Source organism: Eschrichtius robustus, chromosome 6, assembly GCF_028021215.1.
Source record: "Eschrichtius robustus isolate mEscRob2 chromosome 6, mEscRob2.pri, whole genome shotgun sequence".
NCBI classification, from domain to species: domain Eukaryota; kingdom Metazoa; phylum Chordata; class Mammalia; order Artiodactyla; family Eschrichtiidae; genus Eschrichtius; species Eschrichtius robustus.
Window position 1 is genome coordinate 117,891,995 of NC_090829.1, and position 21,950 is coordinate 117,913,944.

Genomic DNA, 21,950 nt, shown 5'->3' on the forward strand with positions numbered 1-21,950 from the left:
CTCTCCTTCATCTTTCAAAGGGTAAACTGCTTCTACTTTTCTTTTCCTCAGTCACGAGGAGTTAATATATTAATAATTTTCATAGCGCTGCTTAATATTTAATAATACTCTGTTACACTGAAGTATTCTGTCATACAGAAAAAGTTTCTTAATTAACTAAGCTCAATTGAATGCCTACTATGAATAAGAAGAGGGATATTAAAGATAGATAAGACCACCTCCCAACTCTCAAATGAAGATTTCTAGATTAGATAGCTCCTGTCTGTCTGTCACTGGGTATGAATTCCCTCAACTAATCTTTAGTGATAAACTACATAGTACATTTGAATGGTTACCATTCTAGAAGAATCATTTCTTAGCCAATTAAAATGCACAGAAAGTTTGGTGTTAAAGATTTATCTTTAACCCTTTAGTCTAAGAATGTTCTACATCATTTTCTTATTTCTAAGAGATAGTTCTATTTTTCTACTAAAGACCTAAAGAAGAATTCCTCTGGGCACAAAACATGTCAGGGGAGCTCTTACTATACACCAGTTGTTATTTTTTCCTTGCTATCAGACAGTGTTTCACTTAGGCTCATCTAAATTTGGGAGGATGAGACTGCATGTTTCAGAGATAATCTGCCAGCTGTGCTCGTGAAAGGGTCATTAAGTTCTTGCAAAGAGTAAGAGGAGGAGGAAGGGGAAAGAGAAGAGAGGAGACTCTATAACAACAACTAAATTTTTAAAAACGTCTCTTAAATGCCAGCCATGAGGCTAAGTGCTTTAATGAAGTATTTCACTTAATCCTCATGACAGCCATGAGATATAGGTTCTTTATAGATTGGTTTTACAGATGATGAAAACTGAGGCATCGAGAGATTAATTGCCCAAGGTCATATAGCTACGAGGGCCAAACTAAGACTCCAGCAGAGCTCTGTCTGTTTTCAGAGCTCTCAGCCGTGCACTGCAGGGGAACCCATCGGTTGACAGACTTCTCGGCAAAGTGCAAACTGGTGCAGCCGCCCTCTCGGGAGCACAGTTCCATAACTCCGGCGGCATCAGAGCAGCCAGCGGAAACCGTGCTTGATCAAAAGTTATGGCCCACTGTCTAATTCATCGGAGGACCTCCGACAGCCTCAGAAATCAGGTTGGATTTAGGAATTTGAGCCCCCTTTCCTCACCAAATCAACCCCTCATAATTCATATGCTACATACCCTCTGCCTATTGATCAGTCTACTGTGCTGAGGAAGGTCAGTTCTAAATTTTCTAATAAAACCGTCAGAATGATTAAAGAGAACCCTATGGCTGTCAGAAAAATATCAAAAATCAGTGTGATGACTGAGTTGGCCCTATTGACTCATATGTGATTTTTTGTTACAGGGTGAATAGCAAGTATTTGGCTGTTAATTAATGCTATGTTATTATTCGGGAGGCCCAAGGTTCAGACATTCTTAATTGCTTGAACTCCTGGGCTAATTAATGCAAGTTTTAAAGGGATATGTCAGAAATCACAGTATATGTTTTCATATCAAGCATAAAACATGAGGGACATGCCACTCACTGAAGATGGCCAGATAGTTCTAAACACTTAGCACAGGTCTTGTCAGAGAAAATCCCAGCATATTAATTTACCAAGTTCAGAGTTACTTATCAAAAGGCTATAGAGCATGATGTTTTGCATAATCAAAATGGCTTATTAACTCGTCATCATTTAATTTTTCCAGTTATATTCCAATTCACAGAGACATAAGCATATGAATTACAAAACAGCCTGCAGTAACTAAATACAAAATAGCTACAAGGCTAAGTATTGTACACTACGTACACATCAATAACAAGATGATTTTCACAAAACACCATGTAAATGTTGATTATTCACATTACCTGATACGAAATGCCTTGTAGATTTTTTCCTTGAAGAATATGTGTATTATTACTCAAAAGACAATCATCTTCATTTAGATCTATGAAAAGAGGTAAACGTTACACAGAGATTATCAGAAATTACAAGATTTAAGAAGTTTAAGCGCAATTGAATACCTAAATATTTTTCTTTAGTCTATTAAGGCATTATATTGACTAGACCATGAACGTTTACTTTCTTAAAGATACACTGTTCTTATAAGAAACCGATCAAAGTAAAATAGAAATTTAACAACAAAAAAATAAAGAATGCCTCTGACCAGCTGTGTCCTTGAGCAAACCATGGAACTTCTCTGGGACTCAGTTTCCTTCCCACTTATAAAAGAGCAGCATCTGAGCTACTAAACCACTTCTAACTCCAAAATGCTATGAGGTAATGTTATCACCTCACTTGTTTCTGTTAAACCGAGCTTTCCATCCCTGGCATTTTGAGCTTCATTAGCTTATGTCTTCTCAGCATGAATTATTTATGTTGAAATTGTTCTCTGCCTGCTTTGGTAAAAGCTTTGGAGTGTGTCATCCATTTGCTTGCAGCTAAATGAAACCTTTTCAAAAGATAGCAGCATTTTCCTTTCAGGCCCTGTAAAAGGGGCTCCATTTATATAAATCTGACATACACAGTGTGCTAAAAGAAGACAGGACTTCATGGATCACTTAATCCAAGCCCCGTAGTTTACAGATGAGGATACTGAGACCCACAGAAATCACCTGGCCTCCAGGCCAATGACTTTTCCTTTCACCTTCACTCCCTTTTACTTCTAGTCACTACTACTACTTCAAGTTTCCACTACTCCTCATTCTTGTATTCTGAGGAGGAGGAAGGAAGAGGCAAGGCCTACCTTCCATGCATAGTGAAAAATAGGAGCAGGTTTATCCCCCAATCCCTATTATAGCTATGGTTGAAAGATATATTAAATTCACAGCTCAGTCTCAGAATTATTTACACCACCTAGTTGATATTTCACATCAGAGTCACCACACTACAGGGCTCCAGAAAATACTGAAATTTTAAAATGAGCTGGTTTTGTGATCTGGCTCTTTGAAGAAAGATCTGCCATCACACAGTCAGAATGATAGAAACAGAGTTTTTATACCGTTGTTTTTTTTTTTAGTTTCTGTACTTAGAAAAAAAAATTCTTTCCTCTGTTCCTATATTCCTTTTCATCTCTTTTCTTTTTGTTGAGCCCTCTAACCTGAATTTTGGAGAGCTCCCTCTATAATTACTCTTTTGGGCTCAGGAAAACACCAGTGAAGTAGACTCCTGTAGTCTCGAATCTGGAAGCCACAGAGTGAGGGGTGTGTACAATGCATTTATATCACTTACATAACAGTGCAAGGCAGTAAAATGAGTGATTCAGACACTACGGTGGGAAGAGAGCACTAGGACCCAGAGTCCTCCCAGAAGACTCAGGGCCTCAGTGGAAGCTTGAAGAATGGAGATTGTTTGGAAAGGCAGAAGAAAAGGAAAAGTTACAGATACAGCAGCAATGCTGTGAACACTAGCCTATAGTGTGGAATAAGTGGAACATGTTTAATTAAATGTAGAAATTGAGATTGGTCACATCAGAAGGCAGTTCTGGATATTGCACAAGAGGAGGTGAGCCCGGGTGGGTGAGTAAGGCCAAATGGCAATGGACCTTGAGTGCCAGGTGGAGGAATGTGGACATAACCCACGAGACCAATGCTGCAAATATAAACATCTACAGAAGGCAAATAAGTAATTTAACTCAAGGAAGTGAATTTTGTCAAGGAGACATTGGGAGATCTGTGGTGAGGTGAAGGTCCGCCATTGCTGACGGGCAGCCATTGTTCTCAGCTCTCTCAACAGAAATCACCTCAGACTTTGGACCCAGGATTGACAATGTCCCTCATGTTTTTCAATAGAGTATAAATATATGAATTTTAAGGTAAAATTTCCTGATTTTAAAAATACTGTATGGCCTAAACAAGCTTTTTCTCAAAATAAATTTACTTCTAAAACTACCCATTTGTGGCCTCCGCTTAAAAAATGGGAGACTTCTGAGGGTTTTGGACGAAGAAAGGGACACCAGGAAAATGACATTTTATGAAGATTAACTCTTTGTTTTGTAATCTTATACATTTTATTTATTTCTAATCTCCCAAATGTTATCCTACCAAAAACATTTATAAAGATCGGAGCAATTTGGTCCGAAGCAGCAACAAAGGCAATAGTTGAATTAGGCAATATGCAGGTTATATTTTCCAAAGACAGCCACAACAATATCTCCCATAGCACATGTTCTTCTGCAATGTGACCTTAGCACTCCTCCGCCAAGAAATGGAGTTTAATTCTCCTTCTATTGAATTGAACTGGCCATAGTGATTTGCTTGTCACAGGAGAATGCAGTGGAAGTGATGTTTTGTGACCTCCAAGTCTGGGTCAGAAGAAGGCTGGCAGCTTCCATCTGGGTCTCTTGTGACGCTCACTCTCAAGACACTTCCTTGTGTGATGTGTGAAGCCCCCTCTCATGTCTTTCCCTCTTGAAACCCAGCCTTTAGCCTGGGAAAAGCTCAAATAGAGGCCACATATTAGTTCTCCAGTTGACAGTCCCAGCTGAGCCCAACCTGAAGTTATCCCAGACAAGTACCAGACATGTAAGTGAAGAAACCTCTAGATGACTCCAGCCACCAGACATTTAAGTCTTCCTCAGTCATTCAAGTCTTCCTAGAGGAAGCCTCAGACGTTGTGAAGCACTACCCTGACTGAATCCCTGACTTGCAAAATCCATGAGCCGAATAACATTTTGCTTTATGTCATTACGTTTTGGGGTGGTTTGTTGTAGCAATAGATTATCTGTACATGCATGAACTACATCAGCGGGTCACAAAAGACAGTGTACATAAGAATGTATCTTCCAGCATAAATGTTCAGACTCCAACTGCCCTTCAAATGCAGATGCAGAAAAAAAAAAAAAAAAGGGATTTGATTAAAAAAGCAATATCTCTAATCAGCTTCTAGGTGATTCTAATGGAAATTAGACTTCGGACCATACTCAGGTAACTATAATTCTAGTAAGAACTCTCCTAAAGAATTGAAGGGATACCAAGATTCATTGGTATAAAACACTAGAACTCAGAGTGTTCTTGTCATTCAATTCAGAAAGGCTTCCTTAGATATAAAAGAGGCCTGCTGTGGCAGGCAGCCTTTGCTTAGGAAGTTTATTCCCGCATCATAAGCAGACATTCAGGTGTGAGATCAGACTTCTCTCTGTCATTCCTCATGTAGTCCCGTCTAAACAGAGTTAAAGTACATGCTCTTGGGAAATAATGTCTCAATCAAATTGTGGTCCCTGAAAATTAAGCAGAACAGTAAATACACTTGTGACTCTATACATTTACCATCTTGAAAATGAGGGTATCAAGCCAGTAAAGAAGAAGATTTAATAAGATCTCGAGAAGTTAGGCTGAAATACTTATATGCTTATGCTTACTCTGAAAAGGCTGGCCAAATATTGATATTGACTAGAATTCAGGAAAGAATATTTCAAACTAATGGTAACTCCAGTGTTAAACTGGAAGGTCCTAATATCTTTACCAATGGGGTTTTTATAATGAATCTCATCAAAATCATATGTAAAGAGGATTTATTTTAAAAATAATTTTGCAGCAGCATGAATGGAGTTAATTTTCCTTCCATCACTAACCATGTTTCCTGAATGTATCCAGCCCCTTATATCCTTTACAAACATAGCCAATTATTTTCACATATTTTCTGTTTCATGGAATAGTCTATCACCGTAACACCATTTGAAAGGAATCTCTAAATCTCCAAGTGCGTTTTGTTTCCTTTACCATTTTTAAAATTTTGCTTTGTTTTTATTCTTTGTACTTTCTGGTATAAAATAATGAAAACCCTGTTCTTGAAAATATCTTTACTTAAATCATAACTTGATCTTGGGTAAATTCCAATTCATAGATTTCAAAGTTTATTCTTTTTAGGCTTTTTTTTCCCCCATAAAACTAAGGCCAAAATACATTTAAAGATTTTTAAAATCGATTTTAATATACTAAAATGAATATTATGAATATTCTGCCTGTTTAGAATGCTAAAAATAAAACAATTAACATGAATTATAGATTAATTTCCCTTGATACCTAAATTATGCCAGTCTTTCAGTTGTAAAGTCCTGAGGACTCAATTTAGCCTGCATGTATTTTACAGATGTAGTCTCAGTATCACAGATGTAGATTTAGATGAAAGTATTCTTAGAAGAAGGAAATGGACTATATAAACTAAAAATGCTTCTGGCTCTCAACTATTGTGATAAAATTGGTCTTAAGCAACAGAACACAATCATGTTATTGGGGTATGTTAATATCTTTATGGATTAAAACACCAGGCACAAATCCTTGGCTAAATATAGCCTGCGGAAGTTTCTTTCATCAGGCTCAATACTCTTCAGGACTGAATTGCTGTTAATATAACTTGTGTCATGTGGAAATACCATTTTGATATTGAAATTGAGAGGAATGGACTTTTTTTGGTTCTTGAAGTATGTAATAGATTCTTTAGGAGTTTACGTCACTCCTATCATTTCCCTATATGTTTTCTTCTGTTTTATTGAAAGATGGTCTGTACAATTTCATCATTAGTGTTCAATAAAAACATGGGCTGTGAATGATAACAACGATGCACCTACCTATCTTCACCTCAGTAAACTTCACAGTCTGCCTATCCTCAGGCCCAGTAAACCACTCTTAAGTAATCATGCAATTAACAGCTAAATAGTAGGGTGTAAAATAAGAAAGAAATATTATAGGTTGATATGTAGGGCACAGATTGCTTAGAAATACTCTGAGCCTTCCAAAGGAAACTACTACACCCATAAAATTCAAGTCCACAACTTGTGGCTCTCCCTTTCTCACTAAATTTCTCCCTTCAATTTACAATGGAACCGACAGCCTTGGTCTCAGGCCATCAACTCTTTCTAGCACAGCATTAATCCCCAAGAAATGTCCTGTGACTCAGCTGGTACTGCTGAAATGTCAGCTGAACTTCTTAGGCACACGTGCACACACACACACACACACACACACACACACACACACACACAGAGAGAGACTGAACACAGGGGCGCTTAAGAATTTGAGAAATATCAAAGCTGAAAAGTCTTCTTTAAAGACGTTCTTTTTTGTTCTCTGACAATGAAAAGATCACTAATCAGAAGCACCTCAAGTCAGGCCAAGATTTTTTGCTGCTTTGTCAGTGTAGCTGTAATAGAATTACTTACCTATTACTGCTAAATTTAAAACAAAAACAAAACCCACAACATTTTACAAAAAGGAAGTTAAAGAAAATAGAACACTTGAAGAGGTTTATGGCAAAATTTATGACTAAAAATAATCTGTAATATAGTTATACCTTCTTTATTCAGATTAATGTACAATAATCTAAAAGTAACACGTGCTTATTAAAGAGATGGATGAATGAATGGATGGGTGGATGAATGTTTGATTAACTAACTGAGGTGTGAATGAATACAGCTAGCATTCATGAGGTGAAGACAGAATCCAATCAAAACACAATATTAATAAAACATTTCCTATAATTAAAAGAAAATATCTAAAATAATCCCAAAATGTTTCACCTATTTATTTATTTATAATGGAGAAATCTGTAAATATTTAAAAATTAAGTTAAAACTATTTACCAAAACATTATTCAATTTTGGATAAAATTGATATATTTCAATGGAAAATGATTATTTTCATAAATAATTACTTTGTAAATCTATGAGCTCCTTCATGGAGTTCAAAAGGCAAAATCTGAACAGAATGTATAATCAAACCATTAAATTCTTGACTATAAAAATACATTATAATTCCCTTTGTCCCCAAATATTAAAAAATCTTTTAAAATTAAAAATCAGAAACTCTTAAATAATCAATAAGTAATATGAGCAATTATTTCTTGTTCCAGTAACATTGGAGGGAGAATACCAAGCAGATCAACTTTTTATGTTCTTGTTCATCTTTCTGAACTCTTAGGACTTTCTGTTTTATTCATTACCTTCCCAAAGTTAAGTAATTTTAATTATGAAGTCTTTTATTATTAATAAATTTTCCTATACCTGACTGCTAATTTGCTTTTCTTGGGATTTTTTAAATCGTAAAATGACATAATTTTGCATTAATAGTCAAGTTTATTTCTCTTAAATTCTTAAAGAAAACCTAAAAATCACAACTGTTAACATATTTTTGCATTCTTTTAGACATTAAAGACTTTCAAATATTTTTGCAACTGATTCTTTGCTTCAACAGGCAACTTAATTAAATTCTACTTCCTTTCTGCATGTCTGTGTGTATCTACACACACACGTATATGTTCTATTAATAATATATACATTCTATTCTATTAGTTTTCCTTTTTAAGTAGACCACAATGCACTGCTTATTTTAATGAAGAAAGATGTAAATTTTTCTTACCTGCCCTTTAAACTGCTTTGGGAAAATGCAAAGTCAGCTGAACTAAATTTAGCAATTACCTTTTAGCTGACAGAGTCTTGTGATGTGGGAATCATTCTCAGGCTTGCTGGGTTCCTGCCAAGTTGTGTCATTCACAGTTTTTCCCTCTAAAGCAAAGCAGAAGATTGGTTAGAAGAATTCACGGTAACATCTGTGTAAGAAATTTGACATCCAAACAAGTTCAGCACATGGTTGTAACTTGGTAAGTAATATGTTAAGAAAGCATTGTGGTCCATTCTGGGGAGTTCTGGTCCCTGATGGACACTCCCAGATGTTCTGTGGCCTCCCATTTATTTCCATAAACTACATAAGCACTCAAGCATAGATGGTAGAAGGTTGCTACTGAAATACCTCTTGAGAGCTTTTGATTACATTATTCTTTGGAGTATTTTTCTTGAATTAATAACCATTTATTTTTTATACATCAATTAAAGTAGCTCCACCCTCCACATTCTTCACTGTTTTTAACAAAATGATTAAGTAAGTGTGTAGAGAGAACACTGAGTTGTTTCAAGAAACCCTTAAGATCCTTGACTGGGAGAACCATGATTTTCCCAGCCTTGTCCTTCTAACACCTGGAGCAGGGTCTAGACATGTTGTAAAGAAGTGAACTGCACCAGAATGAAGAACTGGAATCCCTTCTAATCTGTTTACTGAAGACTAATCATCCCACATGCTGTATCACACCATTGATAAAGCAAATTTTAAATAATGCAACAAAAGCATCACACAAACTCAGCATGCTGTGCTGTTTTTAAAGTCAGTATTTGCTCTCATATTTGACTACAGAGAAGGCAGGTGATCATGAAGAATTATTTTAGCATGGAAACATCTAGAGTCTTATGTGCACAAACTGAATATGCTATGAGAAGGGCATATATAAATGGAAAATAAAAGAGTGACTACTTCCTTTTATTTCAGATCATGCACTATTCAAATCAGGGCTAGTATTCTAAATATTTAGCAACTACTGCCCACAGGGCCTTGACTAATGAGATAGGACTCAGCCCCTGCAGATGTTGCCACTGGAAGAATATCAGACCCAATTAAAATGCAGATGCCCTTGGTAGTTGCATCCATGGATGATCATCACTTTGGCCTGCGTGTGCTTTTCATACCCTATCCAGGAACCTGGTTTTGAAAAGAGGAAAAAGGGGGTTTGAGCATCCATCTTCTAGGTGCTGCTGGGGAGAAAGGGTACCCACAAGTTTGAGGAACTGAATAAAAAATGAATTATTAACTGAATAATCCAGTTGTTTTGTCACTACAAACGTTTTATAATTAGTATAAAACATTCTATTTTTCTATATTTTGTAAAGGAAAGAGAGATATCTTCCATTAACTTTCTAAAAATAATTAGATATTTACTTTAAAATTAAAATACAAGTCAAGCCAATTGCCCCTATTATTACTATGGGTACTCTAACCACAGAAACTGAAGAAAAGCTCTGGTGCTTGAAATGCTGTGGAAAGTCTTTTATAATTCAACCATTTTTTAGTTCTTTTTTATTCATTCCTAGATTCCTAGATATGAAAAGATATCTAAGAGATCATCTTGACCATGGACCTTCCAAGCTAAAGTTGGGAAATTGGAAGATAGTCAGCCAATAAGCCAAAAATAATTATTTTTTTAATATGAAAGGAAATTATTCTGAATAAATCAATGGTTTATTTGTCTTAGCCATTTAAAATTAGAATGGAGCCACATTTCTTTTTTTAAATTTCTTCTATAAAATTCAAAGACAAATCAATTTGACTTTCATCCATTACTTTCTGTTGCTTTATGGCACTAGCAGCAGAAAATCGCTCTTAGAGAAAGAGAACATATCATTTGCATGAGTAATCTTATGAATTACTAACCAAATACTTTGCTTTCAGACATAGATCTCCGGATTGACCTAGAAAAATAAAAGAAACCAATATTTAAGTCTAGATTTAATAATTTATATTTTAAGTGAACAGAAATTAGATCACTTAGACATGTGTGCAATGTTTTGGAGAGCAGGAATAAATTCTAAGTTCTACACATGGACCTGAATTTTCCTGACTCTGGATGGCAAAGTACAGTTAATACAAGTATAGTCTTTGCCTGGAAATTTCCGTGCAATATGAAGAAACTAACTTTCATAAATCTCACCACCCCTACCCCTGCAAAAAAAAAAAAAAAAAAAAAGAGTGGGCCATTTCGACATGAATGCATCTCAAGATAATCAAATAGTTCATATGGGCAAGTTCTTTTTCAAATAATTCTATTCAATAAATACAGAAAGAACATTGCAAATTGAATATAACTATTGTACAATCCCTGATAAAACAATAAATCGGGGCAATAATTACCAGTTGCTGTTAAAGTTTTTAATTGAAAGGCCTATGGGCAACTTAGTGCTGGATGGATCAGTCTGATACCATCTGAACCCACTAAGCAACTTCACAGTTGTAAAAATAGAGACAACCAGATATATGAGCTTCCAATGTAATGCAACAGGAAATATACAGTCACTGATGACCTACTTTTAAAATATATATAGATAGATAATCAAACTTGAATCTTATCAAGCCTGGAGATCTAACTAAAAATTTACAGGAAACAGAAGAGAGAACACGTGTTTAAAACACACACAAACACAGACACATATACACGCACAGACACACACACACACAAGGATGCAATCAGTAAAATTCAAAAATATGGAAAATTCCTCAGAAAGAATAATCCAGTTTCTTCAGCAAATAAATGGAGAGAAAGACCTATAAATTAAGAAACATGAACAAAATGCATCACATGGATCGTGATTCAAATAAACTAGCTACTGTTAAAAAAGCACTTGAGGCTATCAGAGACATTTTAATACTGACTGTATACTTGGTGATATTAGGTTATTTTTCTTATTTTGTTCTAGTACAGCTGTGGTGTTGTGGTTATGTTTAAAAAAAACAATTCTTGTTTCTTAATGATATACTGGAACATGAAATTGTCTGAGATATGCTTTAAATAAAACCCAGTGAGGAGGGTGGGAGTGGGGAGTCAGATGGGTAGAGATGAAATAAGATTGACTATAAATTGATACTTGATTATGTTAATTTACACATTGGGTGAACACACACACATAGTGTACATGTAAATAATTTTGTTATAGCTGGAGTGTTTTCCATTATTCACCCTTTTTTTAAGCTCAGGGTTGTAAGCAAAAACCTACATATATAATGTTTCTTTTTTTCTTAACCATTTTATTTTGGTTTGTTTTAATTTTTTAACGCAAAATACTTATTCAGGACAACTCTTGGGAAGTAACAAGTGTTCCCAAAAAAGCTACTGATAATATTATAAGGTGAAGTAGGTGCATAATGACAGGAGAGGTTATTCCCTTCAGGGAAGTGATGGACAAAAGAATTGAGGAACTCAAGAAAGTCTTCAACTTTAACTGGTTGGAATCTGAGGAACGTGTTGATTGATTTGGCTTATGTCTGAAAATTCCTAATTCAGTCAGCATCAGGTACATTTCCTCTCATTCATCCTCCTTCTGTCCCTCCATGTTTGGGTATCATCTAATCTGTAGAAGCATCAATCATCAGCCAATGGCTGTAATTTTGTTTAAGTATTTGATTTGGGATTAGTGAGGTCCTTATCCGTGGATAGAATAAACAGCTACCTAGGTGGGGCGATTTTTAAGACTGAGAAGAACCCTGCTAAAAAACCCCCTCTTTACTCCCATTCATGCTTAAAATGTCACTGATGTAGTTCAGGTAGGTAACTATGACTAAAATACAACTACCCTTGCCTGGCAGGTGCTCTAAGCTGTTAATCATGAAATTACCTACTTACTATGGCTGCATTTTGTATCCTTACTGGGAGAAAGCTTTGAGCAAGAAAGGAAGGAAAGACTATGAAAGCACAAAGTGTTTTGTGGGAGGAAGTAGTTGGGGGAGGAGGGGCGGCAAGAGCTGTCGAAAAAGACTACATCCAGAAAGAATTTCACATGTTAACAATTTTGTCTCAGACCATTCCAGAGTGCAAGGAAGCCGTTCTTCTGTATCATCAGCAACCAATCTGGAAATTTCCCCATAAACCAACTTCCTGCTGCTATGTATTTCCTGCTTATTAGTTAAAAATCCCATTACCTTATGCAACATGTGTGTGTCGCGTCCTCTGGCAGCTTGATGTGCTGAATATAAAGCCAAGCCTGACCTAAATAACCCAAATCTCTTTGCAAACACATTTTTACTTGGATTAGAAGAACTCCAGAAGATTAATAGTTCACCGATAGAAACATGTTTTCGAGTAGGCTTCCACTTTAATCTGAGACTAGTTTAGACACATGTTTCTTCTTCTGAAAATTTAATTTTCACATCCCTGTCTACAGGAATGTCACAACACAAGTTTCCTAAGCATCAGCATAAACATAAATGTTAGCAGGGTAAAGCATACCTAGATTTGTACATGACGATTTTTAAAAAAGCACTTTGACAGGAAACCCACTAAAATATTCCATTCAACATTGTAGAACTAAGAGAACATAATGTTTTCAAAGTAAATTTGACTTACTTTCTTTTTGGTTTTGCATTCTCAAAATGAGAAACTTCCTGTAAAATAAAATAAAAAGTAAAATAAAATAATACTACCCCAAGAAATCAGAAAGAGAATTCAAGTATAGTTTATCTTTGAGTATAATCCAAATGCAGTTCATTTTGCCTTTTCCTAGTAAAATGACTGTATTTTAGTAATTTATTTAGTAGAATCTTGCTTCTAGTTTTTACTTTTTACTCTCTTTGTCTTTGTAACTTTGATAAATGTTTACCTTATTGTAAGTCCGTGACAGTTAGTGAGCAAGTCTTTTAAACAAAAACCTGTGATTAAATCCTTGTAGCCTCAAGTTTATATCCCCCTTCAACCCACCAAGACCAGGGGGAAAGACACATACCAGAGTATGTTAATTACATTACCTTTCTTTAAGAAAGATGGGAAGTAGCCTATCACAATACCCTAAGTGTGTTGAAATACACCTGTGATTCATCTGACCTTTTTCTTCAGAGCCGCTGATGCTATGTAAAATCCCTTATACTTCTGGCAGAAGAATATGTTGCCACATCTTTCACCATCCTCCAAAGAGATTAAACTGCTTCCAGGCGCCTTTAAGAACTCTTCAGATTCTCTCTTTCTCATTCGTCCACTCCTTCATTCAAAAACCATTTATGTTTTTGATGTTCAGTGTTTTTTGAACACCTACTATATGATAGGCAACAGACCATGTTCTGAAGGGTTTTGTTTGGCGAGGTAGGAATTTGTATAGTAAAGAACATTGAGACCAATATTCCACGTAGTGAGAAAAACACAAAAGCAAAGGCTGGAAGGAGTGGTGAACAAAAATCAGAAAAAGGAAAGTTTTTTTTTTTTTTTCATTAAAGTATGATTGACTTACAATATTACATTAGTTTCAAGTATACAGCATAGTGAGTCAGTATTTTTTTTGCAGATGTTACTCAAAGCTGGTTTTATTATTTCAATAGTTGACAGTATTAGTCTGAGCACTGTAAAATTCAGGATAAGCTTTCCCCTACATAGTAACTGAGGGGGACCTTTCTCAAACCCTTATTGTGTTTTTATCAAGATTTAACTTCAAAGACAATTTGAATTACCTATTTCACGTTGTTGGGTAGAACTGAAAACCCATATACTGAAATAATCAGTCCCCAACTTGAGAAACAAGTTTTGCCAAGTTAAGATGCCTGTGGATCACCCAGAGGACAATGTCTTATAGAACAGATCTGGGGGTGAAGGTAAAAATGTGGGAGTCATGAACCAAACCCTGAGGTGAATTGGGATATCAACAGACTTTGAGGACTTAATGGTTAGATTGATCACTCCTTCGATTCTCTATACTTTGTCATCAGGGGTCCTAAAAGTAATCAATCTCTATCCATGGTCTTTTTATGAAACTTTTTAAGTCTGGTCTAGAAGTCTCCAAACCTGAGTCCAGAAGCGAACTGTATCCTTTTCACCACAATCAGAGGACACACAAGCTTTGTGAGGGTCATCAGGAAAGGGGATGGCCACCCATCTTTGTAGTAGTATTTTCCTGTCATACATATTTGGAATGTAGCTAGGAAGGAGCAAACTCCATGTTCCCATAATCTATGCAGTTTGGGCCAGTTATGTCTCAATAATCAGAATCCATTGTCATGAGTCTCATTAATTTGTTATGTGAGCTTAGATAAATTTCTTTGGATTGTGAATCTTGCACTCTTCAAAATAATTCTACCTCTTTTGAGTATAAAGAGGAAAGGTGTCTGGTCTGCAGTTAAGCAGTACAGAAGATGGATTTGAAATAAGAAAGATAGGAAACATTAGATATCTTTTGTATTTGTTATCATTTGAATCATAGTACTTTTCGAATCCACTTATTATATCAATAATTCATTGTTTTTTGCTACCAAGGAGATTTAATTCCAGAGGGCATATTATTCAAGCACAGCCTCTTGCTTCGGCTGGGTGAAGCCTTAGCTAAGTTAATAAAATCAGATGTTGGACCAAAACTGGTTAAATATGCGTGGCTACTGATTGTAGTGAAAGGGACACAATTAGCTTCTGAGCTGAGGTTTAGAGACATCTGGACCAAGACTTGAAAGAATTTCATAAGACCATAGATGGAGACTGGTTATTTTTAGAACATACGTTGTCACAACATTCTCTAGGGACTATCTACTTTGTTCTATTTTACTGGAATTCCGGTCATCCAATATTTGCTTGTAATGAATCAGCTTAAGTTTGGGGATCTTTTATTAAAGAGTTTTCTTGTAACGAATACTTTGAAAAAGATTTTGAGCTAAAACTTCTTTTGAATCCTTATTAAGATGAAAGAGTTAATGTAGTTCTCCTTAGGTAACCTTCTTCCTACAAGAGGGTAGGGAGAGTCAAGCACACTAAATTCAGTCTCAAGTGTGATTAGATGAAGGAAAGGGATTACTCAAAAAGGGCAACATCTACTTATAAGAATAAGACTTCTGTTCCCTGGGTGTTGCTTAATTGTAGATGACTACAATTTTTAGTACTTCTTGTACCAAGCAGTCTGCTTACATAAGCAGACTGTCATGTACTTTGGAGTTCAGACCCTAGGTTCTTTATTTCTGGAGGGGAAGTCAAGAAGGACTATACATAGCTTTATTTTTAGAACTATATCTATGAGTGTGTGTCTGTGTGTGTGTGTGTGTATGTGTGTGCGCATGCGTGATACTCTGAACTACAAAAGGAAAATACCATTTCAGAGTCAGTGAAATCATTCTGTCTAGTCCATTAATTTGACTCTTGCCATCAATACCAGGTAAAACTTGCTCCTGTTAGCCTTCATTATCCCCTAAGTCAAGCACTAATCATTAGTCTTACCTTTCATTCACTAGGGAGTTTGTAGCTTAATTTAATTGTTACCCCTGGCAATTTTTAGGAAAATAAAAAAATAAGAAATGTAGACAAATTATTATAAATGGGCCAGTAGAAACTAAAGAATATGTCCAACCTATGTTATTTTTCAAGTAGATGAGAGTAGGCTCTAGGAGCAAAGCATTTTCACATAACTATGAAACTAGGTCAAATTAAGGAAAATTTAAAAACAATTAGAAATGAAGAAAGAGAAGGTGCCATTTAAAAGAATAGAGAAATTTTGGATACCAACTGCCATATTTCTATTCTCATGAGGTGGTTACAGTTGACTGTCCTTTGGGATTGAGTCTAATATGTGCCTGTTTCTTGTGTTATTTGTTTTTAAATCTTACTTTCAAATCACGAAGTCAAAAGGAAAAATGAAGTGAAGAATATGTCAGGAGTTGTTGTTGCCCAGCTAATGGAAATGTGAAAGGTATTTCTGCACAGAGAATAATGACTGACAGTAAATGATGGTGTAAATCCCATGGTGAATTTTTAAGATTGAAGAGCTGATGAGATCTGACCTTTGATTTACAAATGAATAAATTGAGTTCCCAGATGGTAAATTGACTTGTCTAGGGTCATACATGCAGTGCTTTACCTTGGTTAAATGCTAGTCATATTTTTCATTCTAATGTATTCTTTAGAATCATATAATTCATTCATTCATAGATTTATAGTTCATTCAACAAACATTTATTGAGCATCTATTATGTACCAGACACTCTTTTAGAGTCAGAAAAGAATTACAAGTGGTTCTTCTCTCAAATATCCACCATCAATGACCGCTGCTCTCAGGATCCTGTTGGATTCCATGATTTTCCTAATTTTGAAGATTAAATGAGCTAGCCTTTATAAAATCCTTACATGATTCCAAACACATTGAAAATACTTACAGATGTTATTTCTCATTAGATTAATTATTCATTAATAGTTACATGGAATTCTGATAATGAGGTAAGAATTGAACATAAATACAAACACACACATATTGGTATACATACATATAACTTCTTATTAAAATAAGCTAACCCAGTTTCTATTTTATTCAACTCATTCTCTTGCAAGAATAAAGATAATTCACTTGCATAACTAAAATTATTTTAACTAATATCAAAATACCGTGATTCCAAGAATGCCACATCCAAACTGAATGAGCTTATGTCTGGACATTTCTTAACCTCTTGGGCTTCAATAAAGTTCCCACAGATGTTCAAAAAAAGAAAGAGAAATTCACAGAATTTCCCTTTAAAAAAATTCTAATAGACATCTGGAAAGAGGATGCTTACGATGCTTCAAATTTAATAAAGTGGGCTAATTTTGCAGTGCACTGAAAAGCCACCAGAGAGATGAAAAAAATGTATACCCAGCTTTCAGCTCTGTTCTCAAAACAAGGAGGAAGTTTGTGTGCTGGATAACATACCATCACCCATGTGAAGGAGTCCTGCCACCCATGAGGTCCTCCATCCTGCCTCTACACCTGATTACAAACATGTGGAGAAAAATCACATGAAGAAGTCTCCTAAATTATCGAATAGATCACACCACAAAGAGAAATGTTAGTCAATATAGCTAGTCTGAGCCCAGGTGGTTAAAGCAAGTTACTAAGAATGACAAGACTTTTAAATCTTATTGCTTTTCTAATTTCTTGATTTAACACATTTGCGAAATAATAATGGCAGAACACTTATGGATTATCAAGCACACTTCCAAATGCTTTACATGGAGTAATTCATTTAATCCTCCCAACAATCCCGTGAGGTTTATACAGTTATGTGTCTTCAATTTACACATGAATAAACTGAGGCACAGAGCAGTCAAATTCTTGCCTAAGGTCACATAACTAGTAAGTGGTAAAACTGGGATTTTATGCCTGATGCCTTAATGAGTACACAATGCTACTTCAATACTTGACTACACAGATACAAAATCTACCTGTCATCTAGATCAGAGATCCCACAAACGAACTGTTGGCCAGAAGAGAGAGTGGCTAGAGAAATGTAATACTATATGCCACTACTAAACAAAAAACTCAGAAAGCACACTTTTATCAAAGTACTAATAAGAATAATTTAGTATTTTTTGCACATAATTCTTTTTTTTAATTGAAATATAGTTGATTTACAATGTCGTGTTAGTTTTAGGTGAACAGCACAGTGATTCAGTTATATTTAGTTATGTATATAACTAAAGAATATATATGTAAGAATCTTTTTTAGATTCTTTTCCTTTATAGGTTATTACAAAATATTGAGTATAGTTCCCTGTGCTTTACAGTAGCTCTTTGTTGGTTATCTATTTTATGCATAGTAGTGTGTATATGTTAGTATTATTTGGACAGTATATTGATGTGTTTTGAAGACACTAATCATTTTGTGAATGCCATCATCATCATCAAAGAATGCCCAGTAATTTATGACGGCACATTTAATTAAAAATGGGCACTTCAGGAATCATTGAATTTAGATGAGAGACTGCACATTGGAGACCCCCCAGTATATTACTGTAATAAAATTATGGTTCTCAGGGAAAACAGATTTTATCCCGCCATGAGAATACAATGAAGAAGAAGAAGCAGAAGCAACCTCAGCTCATTGTGATGGGAAAAGTAGACTTTCTTACCAGCCCATCCAGCTTCTGTCAAAGAGTAATAACCCTATACGCTAATGAATTCTGATTTCCCCAAGAGAAGCAGGTGGTGTATGGCATCCCAACAAGGCTCATCATCTCAGGGCAGATCTTATAGCTTGTAGTGTCTGGAGAATGCATGGGTACTGTATCTAATCCATGAGGGACAGAGCTGGTAAATTGCATAGAACTTTGCCATTCGTCTACTGGTGTGCCAAGTGAGCTTTCTATCAATCCTGAACTAACCAACTCCTCTCACAGTGTTATAAATATCCAGGATGGCAAAATAGGTTACTTAGAGGATGGTTATTTGCATTATAAAAGATTCTTCCTTTTCAAAAAGATTCTTTTCCAGACTTCCTTTTTTTTTTTTCATGGAAAGGCATTTTATTTTAAATATAGCAGTGTGTACGTGTCAATCCCAAATTCCCAATCTACACCTCCCTCCTACCCTTCCCCCCTGGTAACCATAAGTTCATTCTTTAAGTCTGTGAGTCTGTTTCTGTTTTGTAAATAAGTTCATTTTTATCATTTTTTAGAACTTTCTTAAGTATCCTTAAATGTGTTCTGACTTATGAAATTATATTTACACAAGGTTTTAGAAAGGGGAAAGACAACTAATGTTGAGATTTCATGTTGCCTGCCACGTATATCATTATTTTATTTAATCCTCATAGCCACAAATGGAACAAAAGCAAACCAAACAAACTTGCAAGAAGTGTGATAGGAAATAAGATGTATAAAAATATCAACTTCCATCTTTACAGTGGAAAAGCACCGAACTGGCACTCCAGAACCTGGCTTGATTTCCCAGGTCTGCTACTAAACTGGGCCAGTTCCAAGAACCCTCTCAGAACTGTCTCTACATCAATAGTGAACAAGAACTTGAAAATCTCTTCCAGTAAAAACAATCCATGTTTCCTTATCTACAATATTTCAATCCAAATTCAGTAGGGATGACAAAAGGTTTTAAGAGAAAATTAAAATGGGAATGGGCTTTTTTGCTTTACAGCTTTTTCTTTAAAACATGAATAAAGAGATAACCATGGCTTTCATTAGATTCAATTAGTAATTATATCATGAACTTAGGAAATAAAAAAGAGAATAGGGCATAATTAACCTCAATCTATTGATTATATTTTATTTTAACATAAGTTTCTATTTATGGGAGGAAACTAATTAAAACCAACAGAAAGTGTTCACATATGAATTGGTGGCAGAAGAATGTGTGTATGTGATCGTAGATATAATGGGTAAAAAATAAAAATGAAAGAAAAGTGCAGTGTTTTTAATGAAGGTGATCTATGTTTTATATGTCAACTTGTTATGAGTCATTTCACAATCTAGAAATCAAGAAAAGGATTATATGCACTGTTTTGACACTGACTCCTCTTGTTCATAGTTTGATGAAGACCTAGCTTATGGGATGCCATTGTTAGTCTCATTTTCTTCATTTAGTGTCTATGTTATTAATAGCTATGTCAATGCTGACGTTAATATGGAGACAGAACAAAAGAGCTCCCAATTTTAATAGTCCAGAGGCAAGTAAGAAATGCAGCTGAGTGTTTAGAATACCAACCTGGGAGTCACCTACCTTGACTTCATTACGCACCTATTCTAAGATATGTCACATTTCAGTGTCCATTTATCCATTTATAAGACACTTGGCTCTAAGTGATTTTTAAGGCCTTTTCTGGAAGATGCTAGGACAATGTGCAGGGATAATGTCTTACCTTCCTTTCACCATTTTAAAATGTAGTTCTTTCTTTTCAAGCCCAGCTTAAATCTCACCTTCTCCACTGAACTTGCACTGTTAAACCACAAACCACTATCATGTTCTTGGTCATAACACATTATTGATCATTTACTTTGTGCCTGCCACTGTGCTAATAATGTTAATTGCACTGTCACTTTTTATTCTCAAATAATGAATGAGAATAACAAGCAGTTTCCTCATTTTATAGGAGAAGAAACTGGGCTTAAAGAATTTAAGGAACTTGTCCAAGATCACATAGCTGGTAAATTTCAAAGCTGGCATTTTTATAAAGTTTATTTGACCCCCAAATGTTGTACTCCTGACTATTACATTATTTTTTTTGAAATTCCTTCTGAGAAATATTGTAGGAGTTGGGCTTGATACTTATAATACAGCATTTAATTACATAGTGTCTTATTTTATTCTCTAGATATTTTTGATGTGTAGAAGGAGGAAGAAGAAGAAGAAGGGAGAAAGAGAAGGAGAAGTGAAGGCGGGAAGGAGAGCAGGAAGGAAAGAAGGAAAGAGAGAGAGAAAAAAAGAGAAAGGAGAAAGGGAAAGAAAGAAAGAGAGAGGGAGGGAGGGAGGGAGAGAGAGAGAAAGGACTCCCATTATTACTAGGATGAGATATATGGCTTAGGTCTCATCCATCACATGGGCAAACTTAAGACACTGATTCAAAACTGACTAACATGGGAGAAAAGATAAGGTGTGGGCATCCATTTTTAATGTAGCAAATCTCAGCAGAGATAGTGTGGTTCTGGAGCCTACTGCTATGATAGCAGCTTCTTGATTTGGACACTTCCTGATGGTGGCAGAAGCAACAGCTCTCTTGGGGGTGGTGAGTTTTGTAGTGTGCTTCTCAGTAATTTCTGCAAGCTCGGCTAGAGTATCTATCTTCAGCCTCCCAACAATTCTGAGATTTCTTTAAGCTGTAATCCATTTCTTTCTGCTTAAATTAGCTAACATGGATTTGGTTATCTTCAAATTAATCCTGATCAATAACTTATCAAGTTAATTTTAGGTCCTGTATTAGTTACCTATTGCTATGCAATATATTACTCCAAAATGGAATGCCTTAAAACAATATACATGGATTATCTCCCAGGTTCTGTGTGTCAAGAATATGGGCGTGACTTAAATGGGTCCTCTGATTCAGGCTTGCAGTCAAGTTATTGGCCCAAAGGTATGAGGTTTCATCTAAAGGCTTAGCTGGGAAGAGTCTCCTCTTCCAAGCTCACTCAGTGATTGTTGGCAGCATTCAGTTTTCTGAAGCCTGTTGAAACGAAGGCCTCTGTTCCTTGCTGGTTGTAGGCTGAATGCTGCTCTCGGTTCCTTGTCACCTGGGCCTCTTCTGGATGGGATCTTGCTTCACCATAACGTGCAAGCAAGAAAGCAATGGAGACAGTCCTCTTGCAAGACAGAAGTTATAGTCTTTTATAACTTAATCATGGAAGTGACTTCCTATCCCCTTTGCCAAATTCTATCAGAATCAAGTCTCACACAAAGAAAGGTGAGTATTACATAAAGACGTAAATACCAGAAGGCAGATGTGATGGTGAATTTTATGTGTCACCTTGGCTTGGCCACACAACCCAGGTATTTGGTCAAACACCAAGTGAAATTATCATTTAAGTCAGTAGACTTTGAGTAAAGCAGATTACTTTGTATAATGTGGCTGGACCTCATCTCAATAGTTGAAGGTCTTAAGACAAAAAAACTGTGGTTCCCCCAAGGAAGAGGGATTCTGCCTCTAGACTA

At 35.7% G+C, this 21,950-nt stretch overlaps 1 protein-coding gene across 1 annotated transcript in view; it reads right to left on the reverse strand.

Annotated features, from left to right (window-relative positions):
- Positions 1-10,273, reverse strand: part of SAMSN1 (SAM domain, SH3 domain and nuclear localization signals 1) — a 106,290-nt gene extending 96,017 nt beyond the window's left edge. The window contains exons 1-3 of the mRNA XM_068545718.1: positions 10,252-10,273; positions 8,412-8,498; positions 1,867-1,946 (exon numbers count right to left, since the gene is read on the reverse strand). Of these exons, the coding sequence (XP_068401819.1) occupies positions 1,867-1,946; positions 8,412-8,498; positions 10,252-10,273 (189 nt within the window). The remainder of the gene's footprint in view (positions 1-1,866; positions 1,947-8,411; positions 8,499-10,251) is intronic.
- Positions 10,274-21,950: the final 11,677 nt, after the last annotated feature.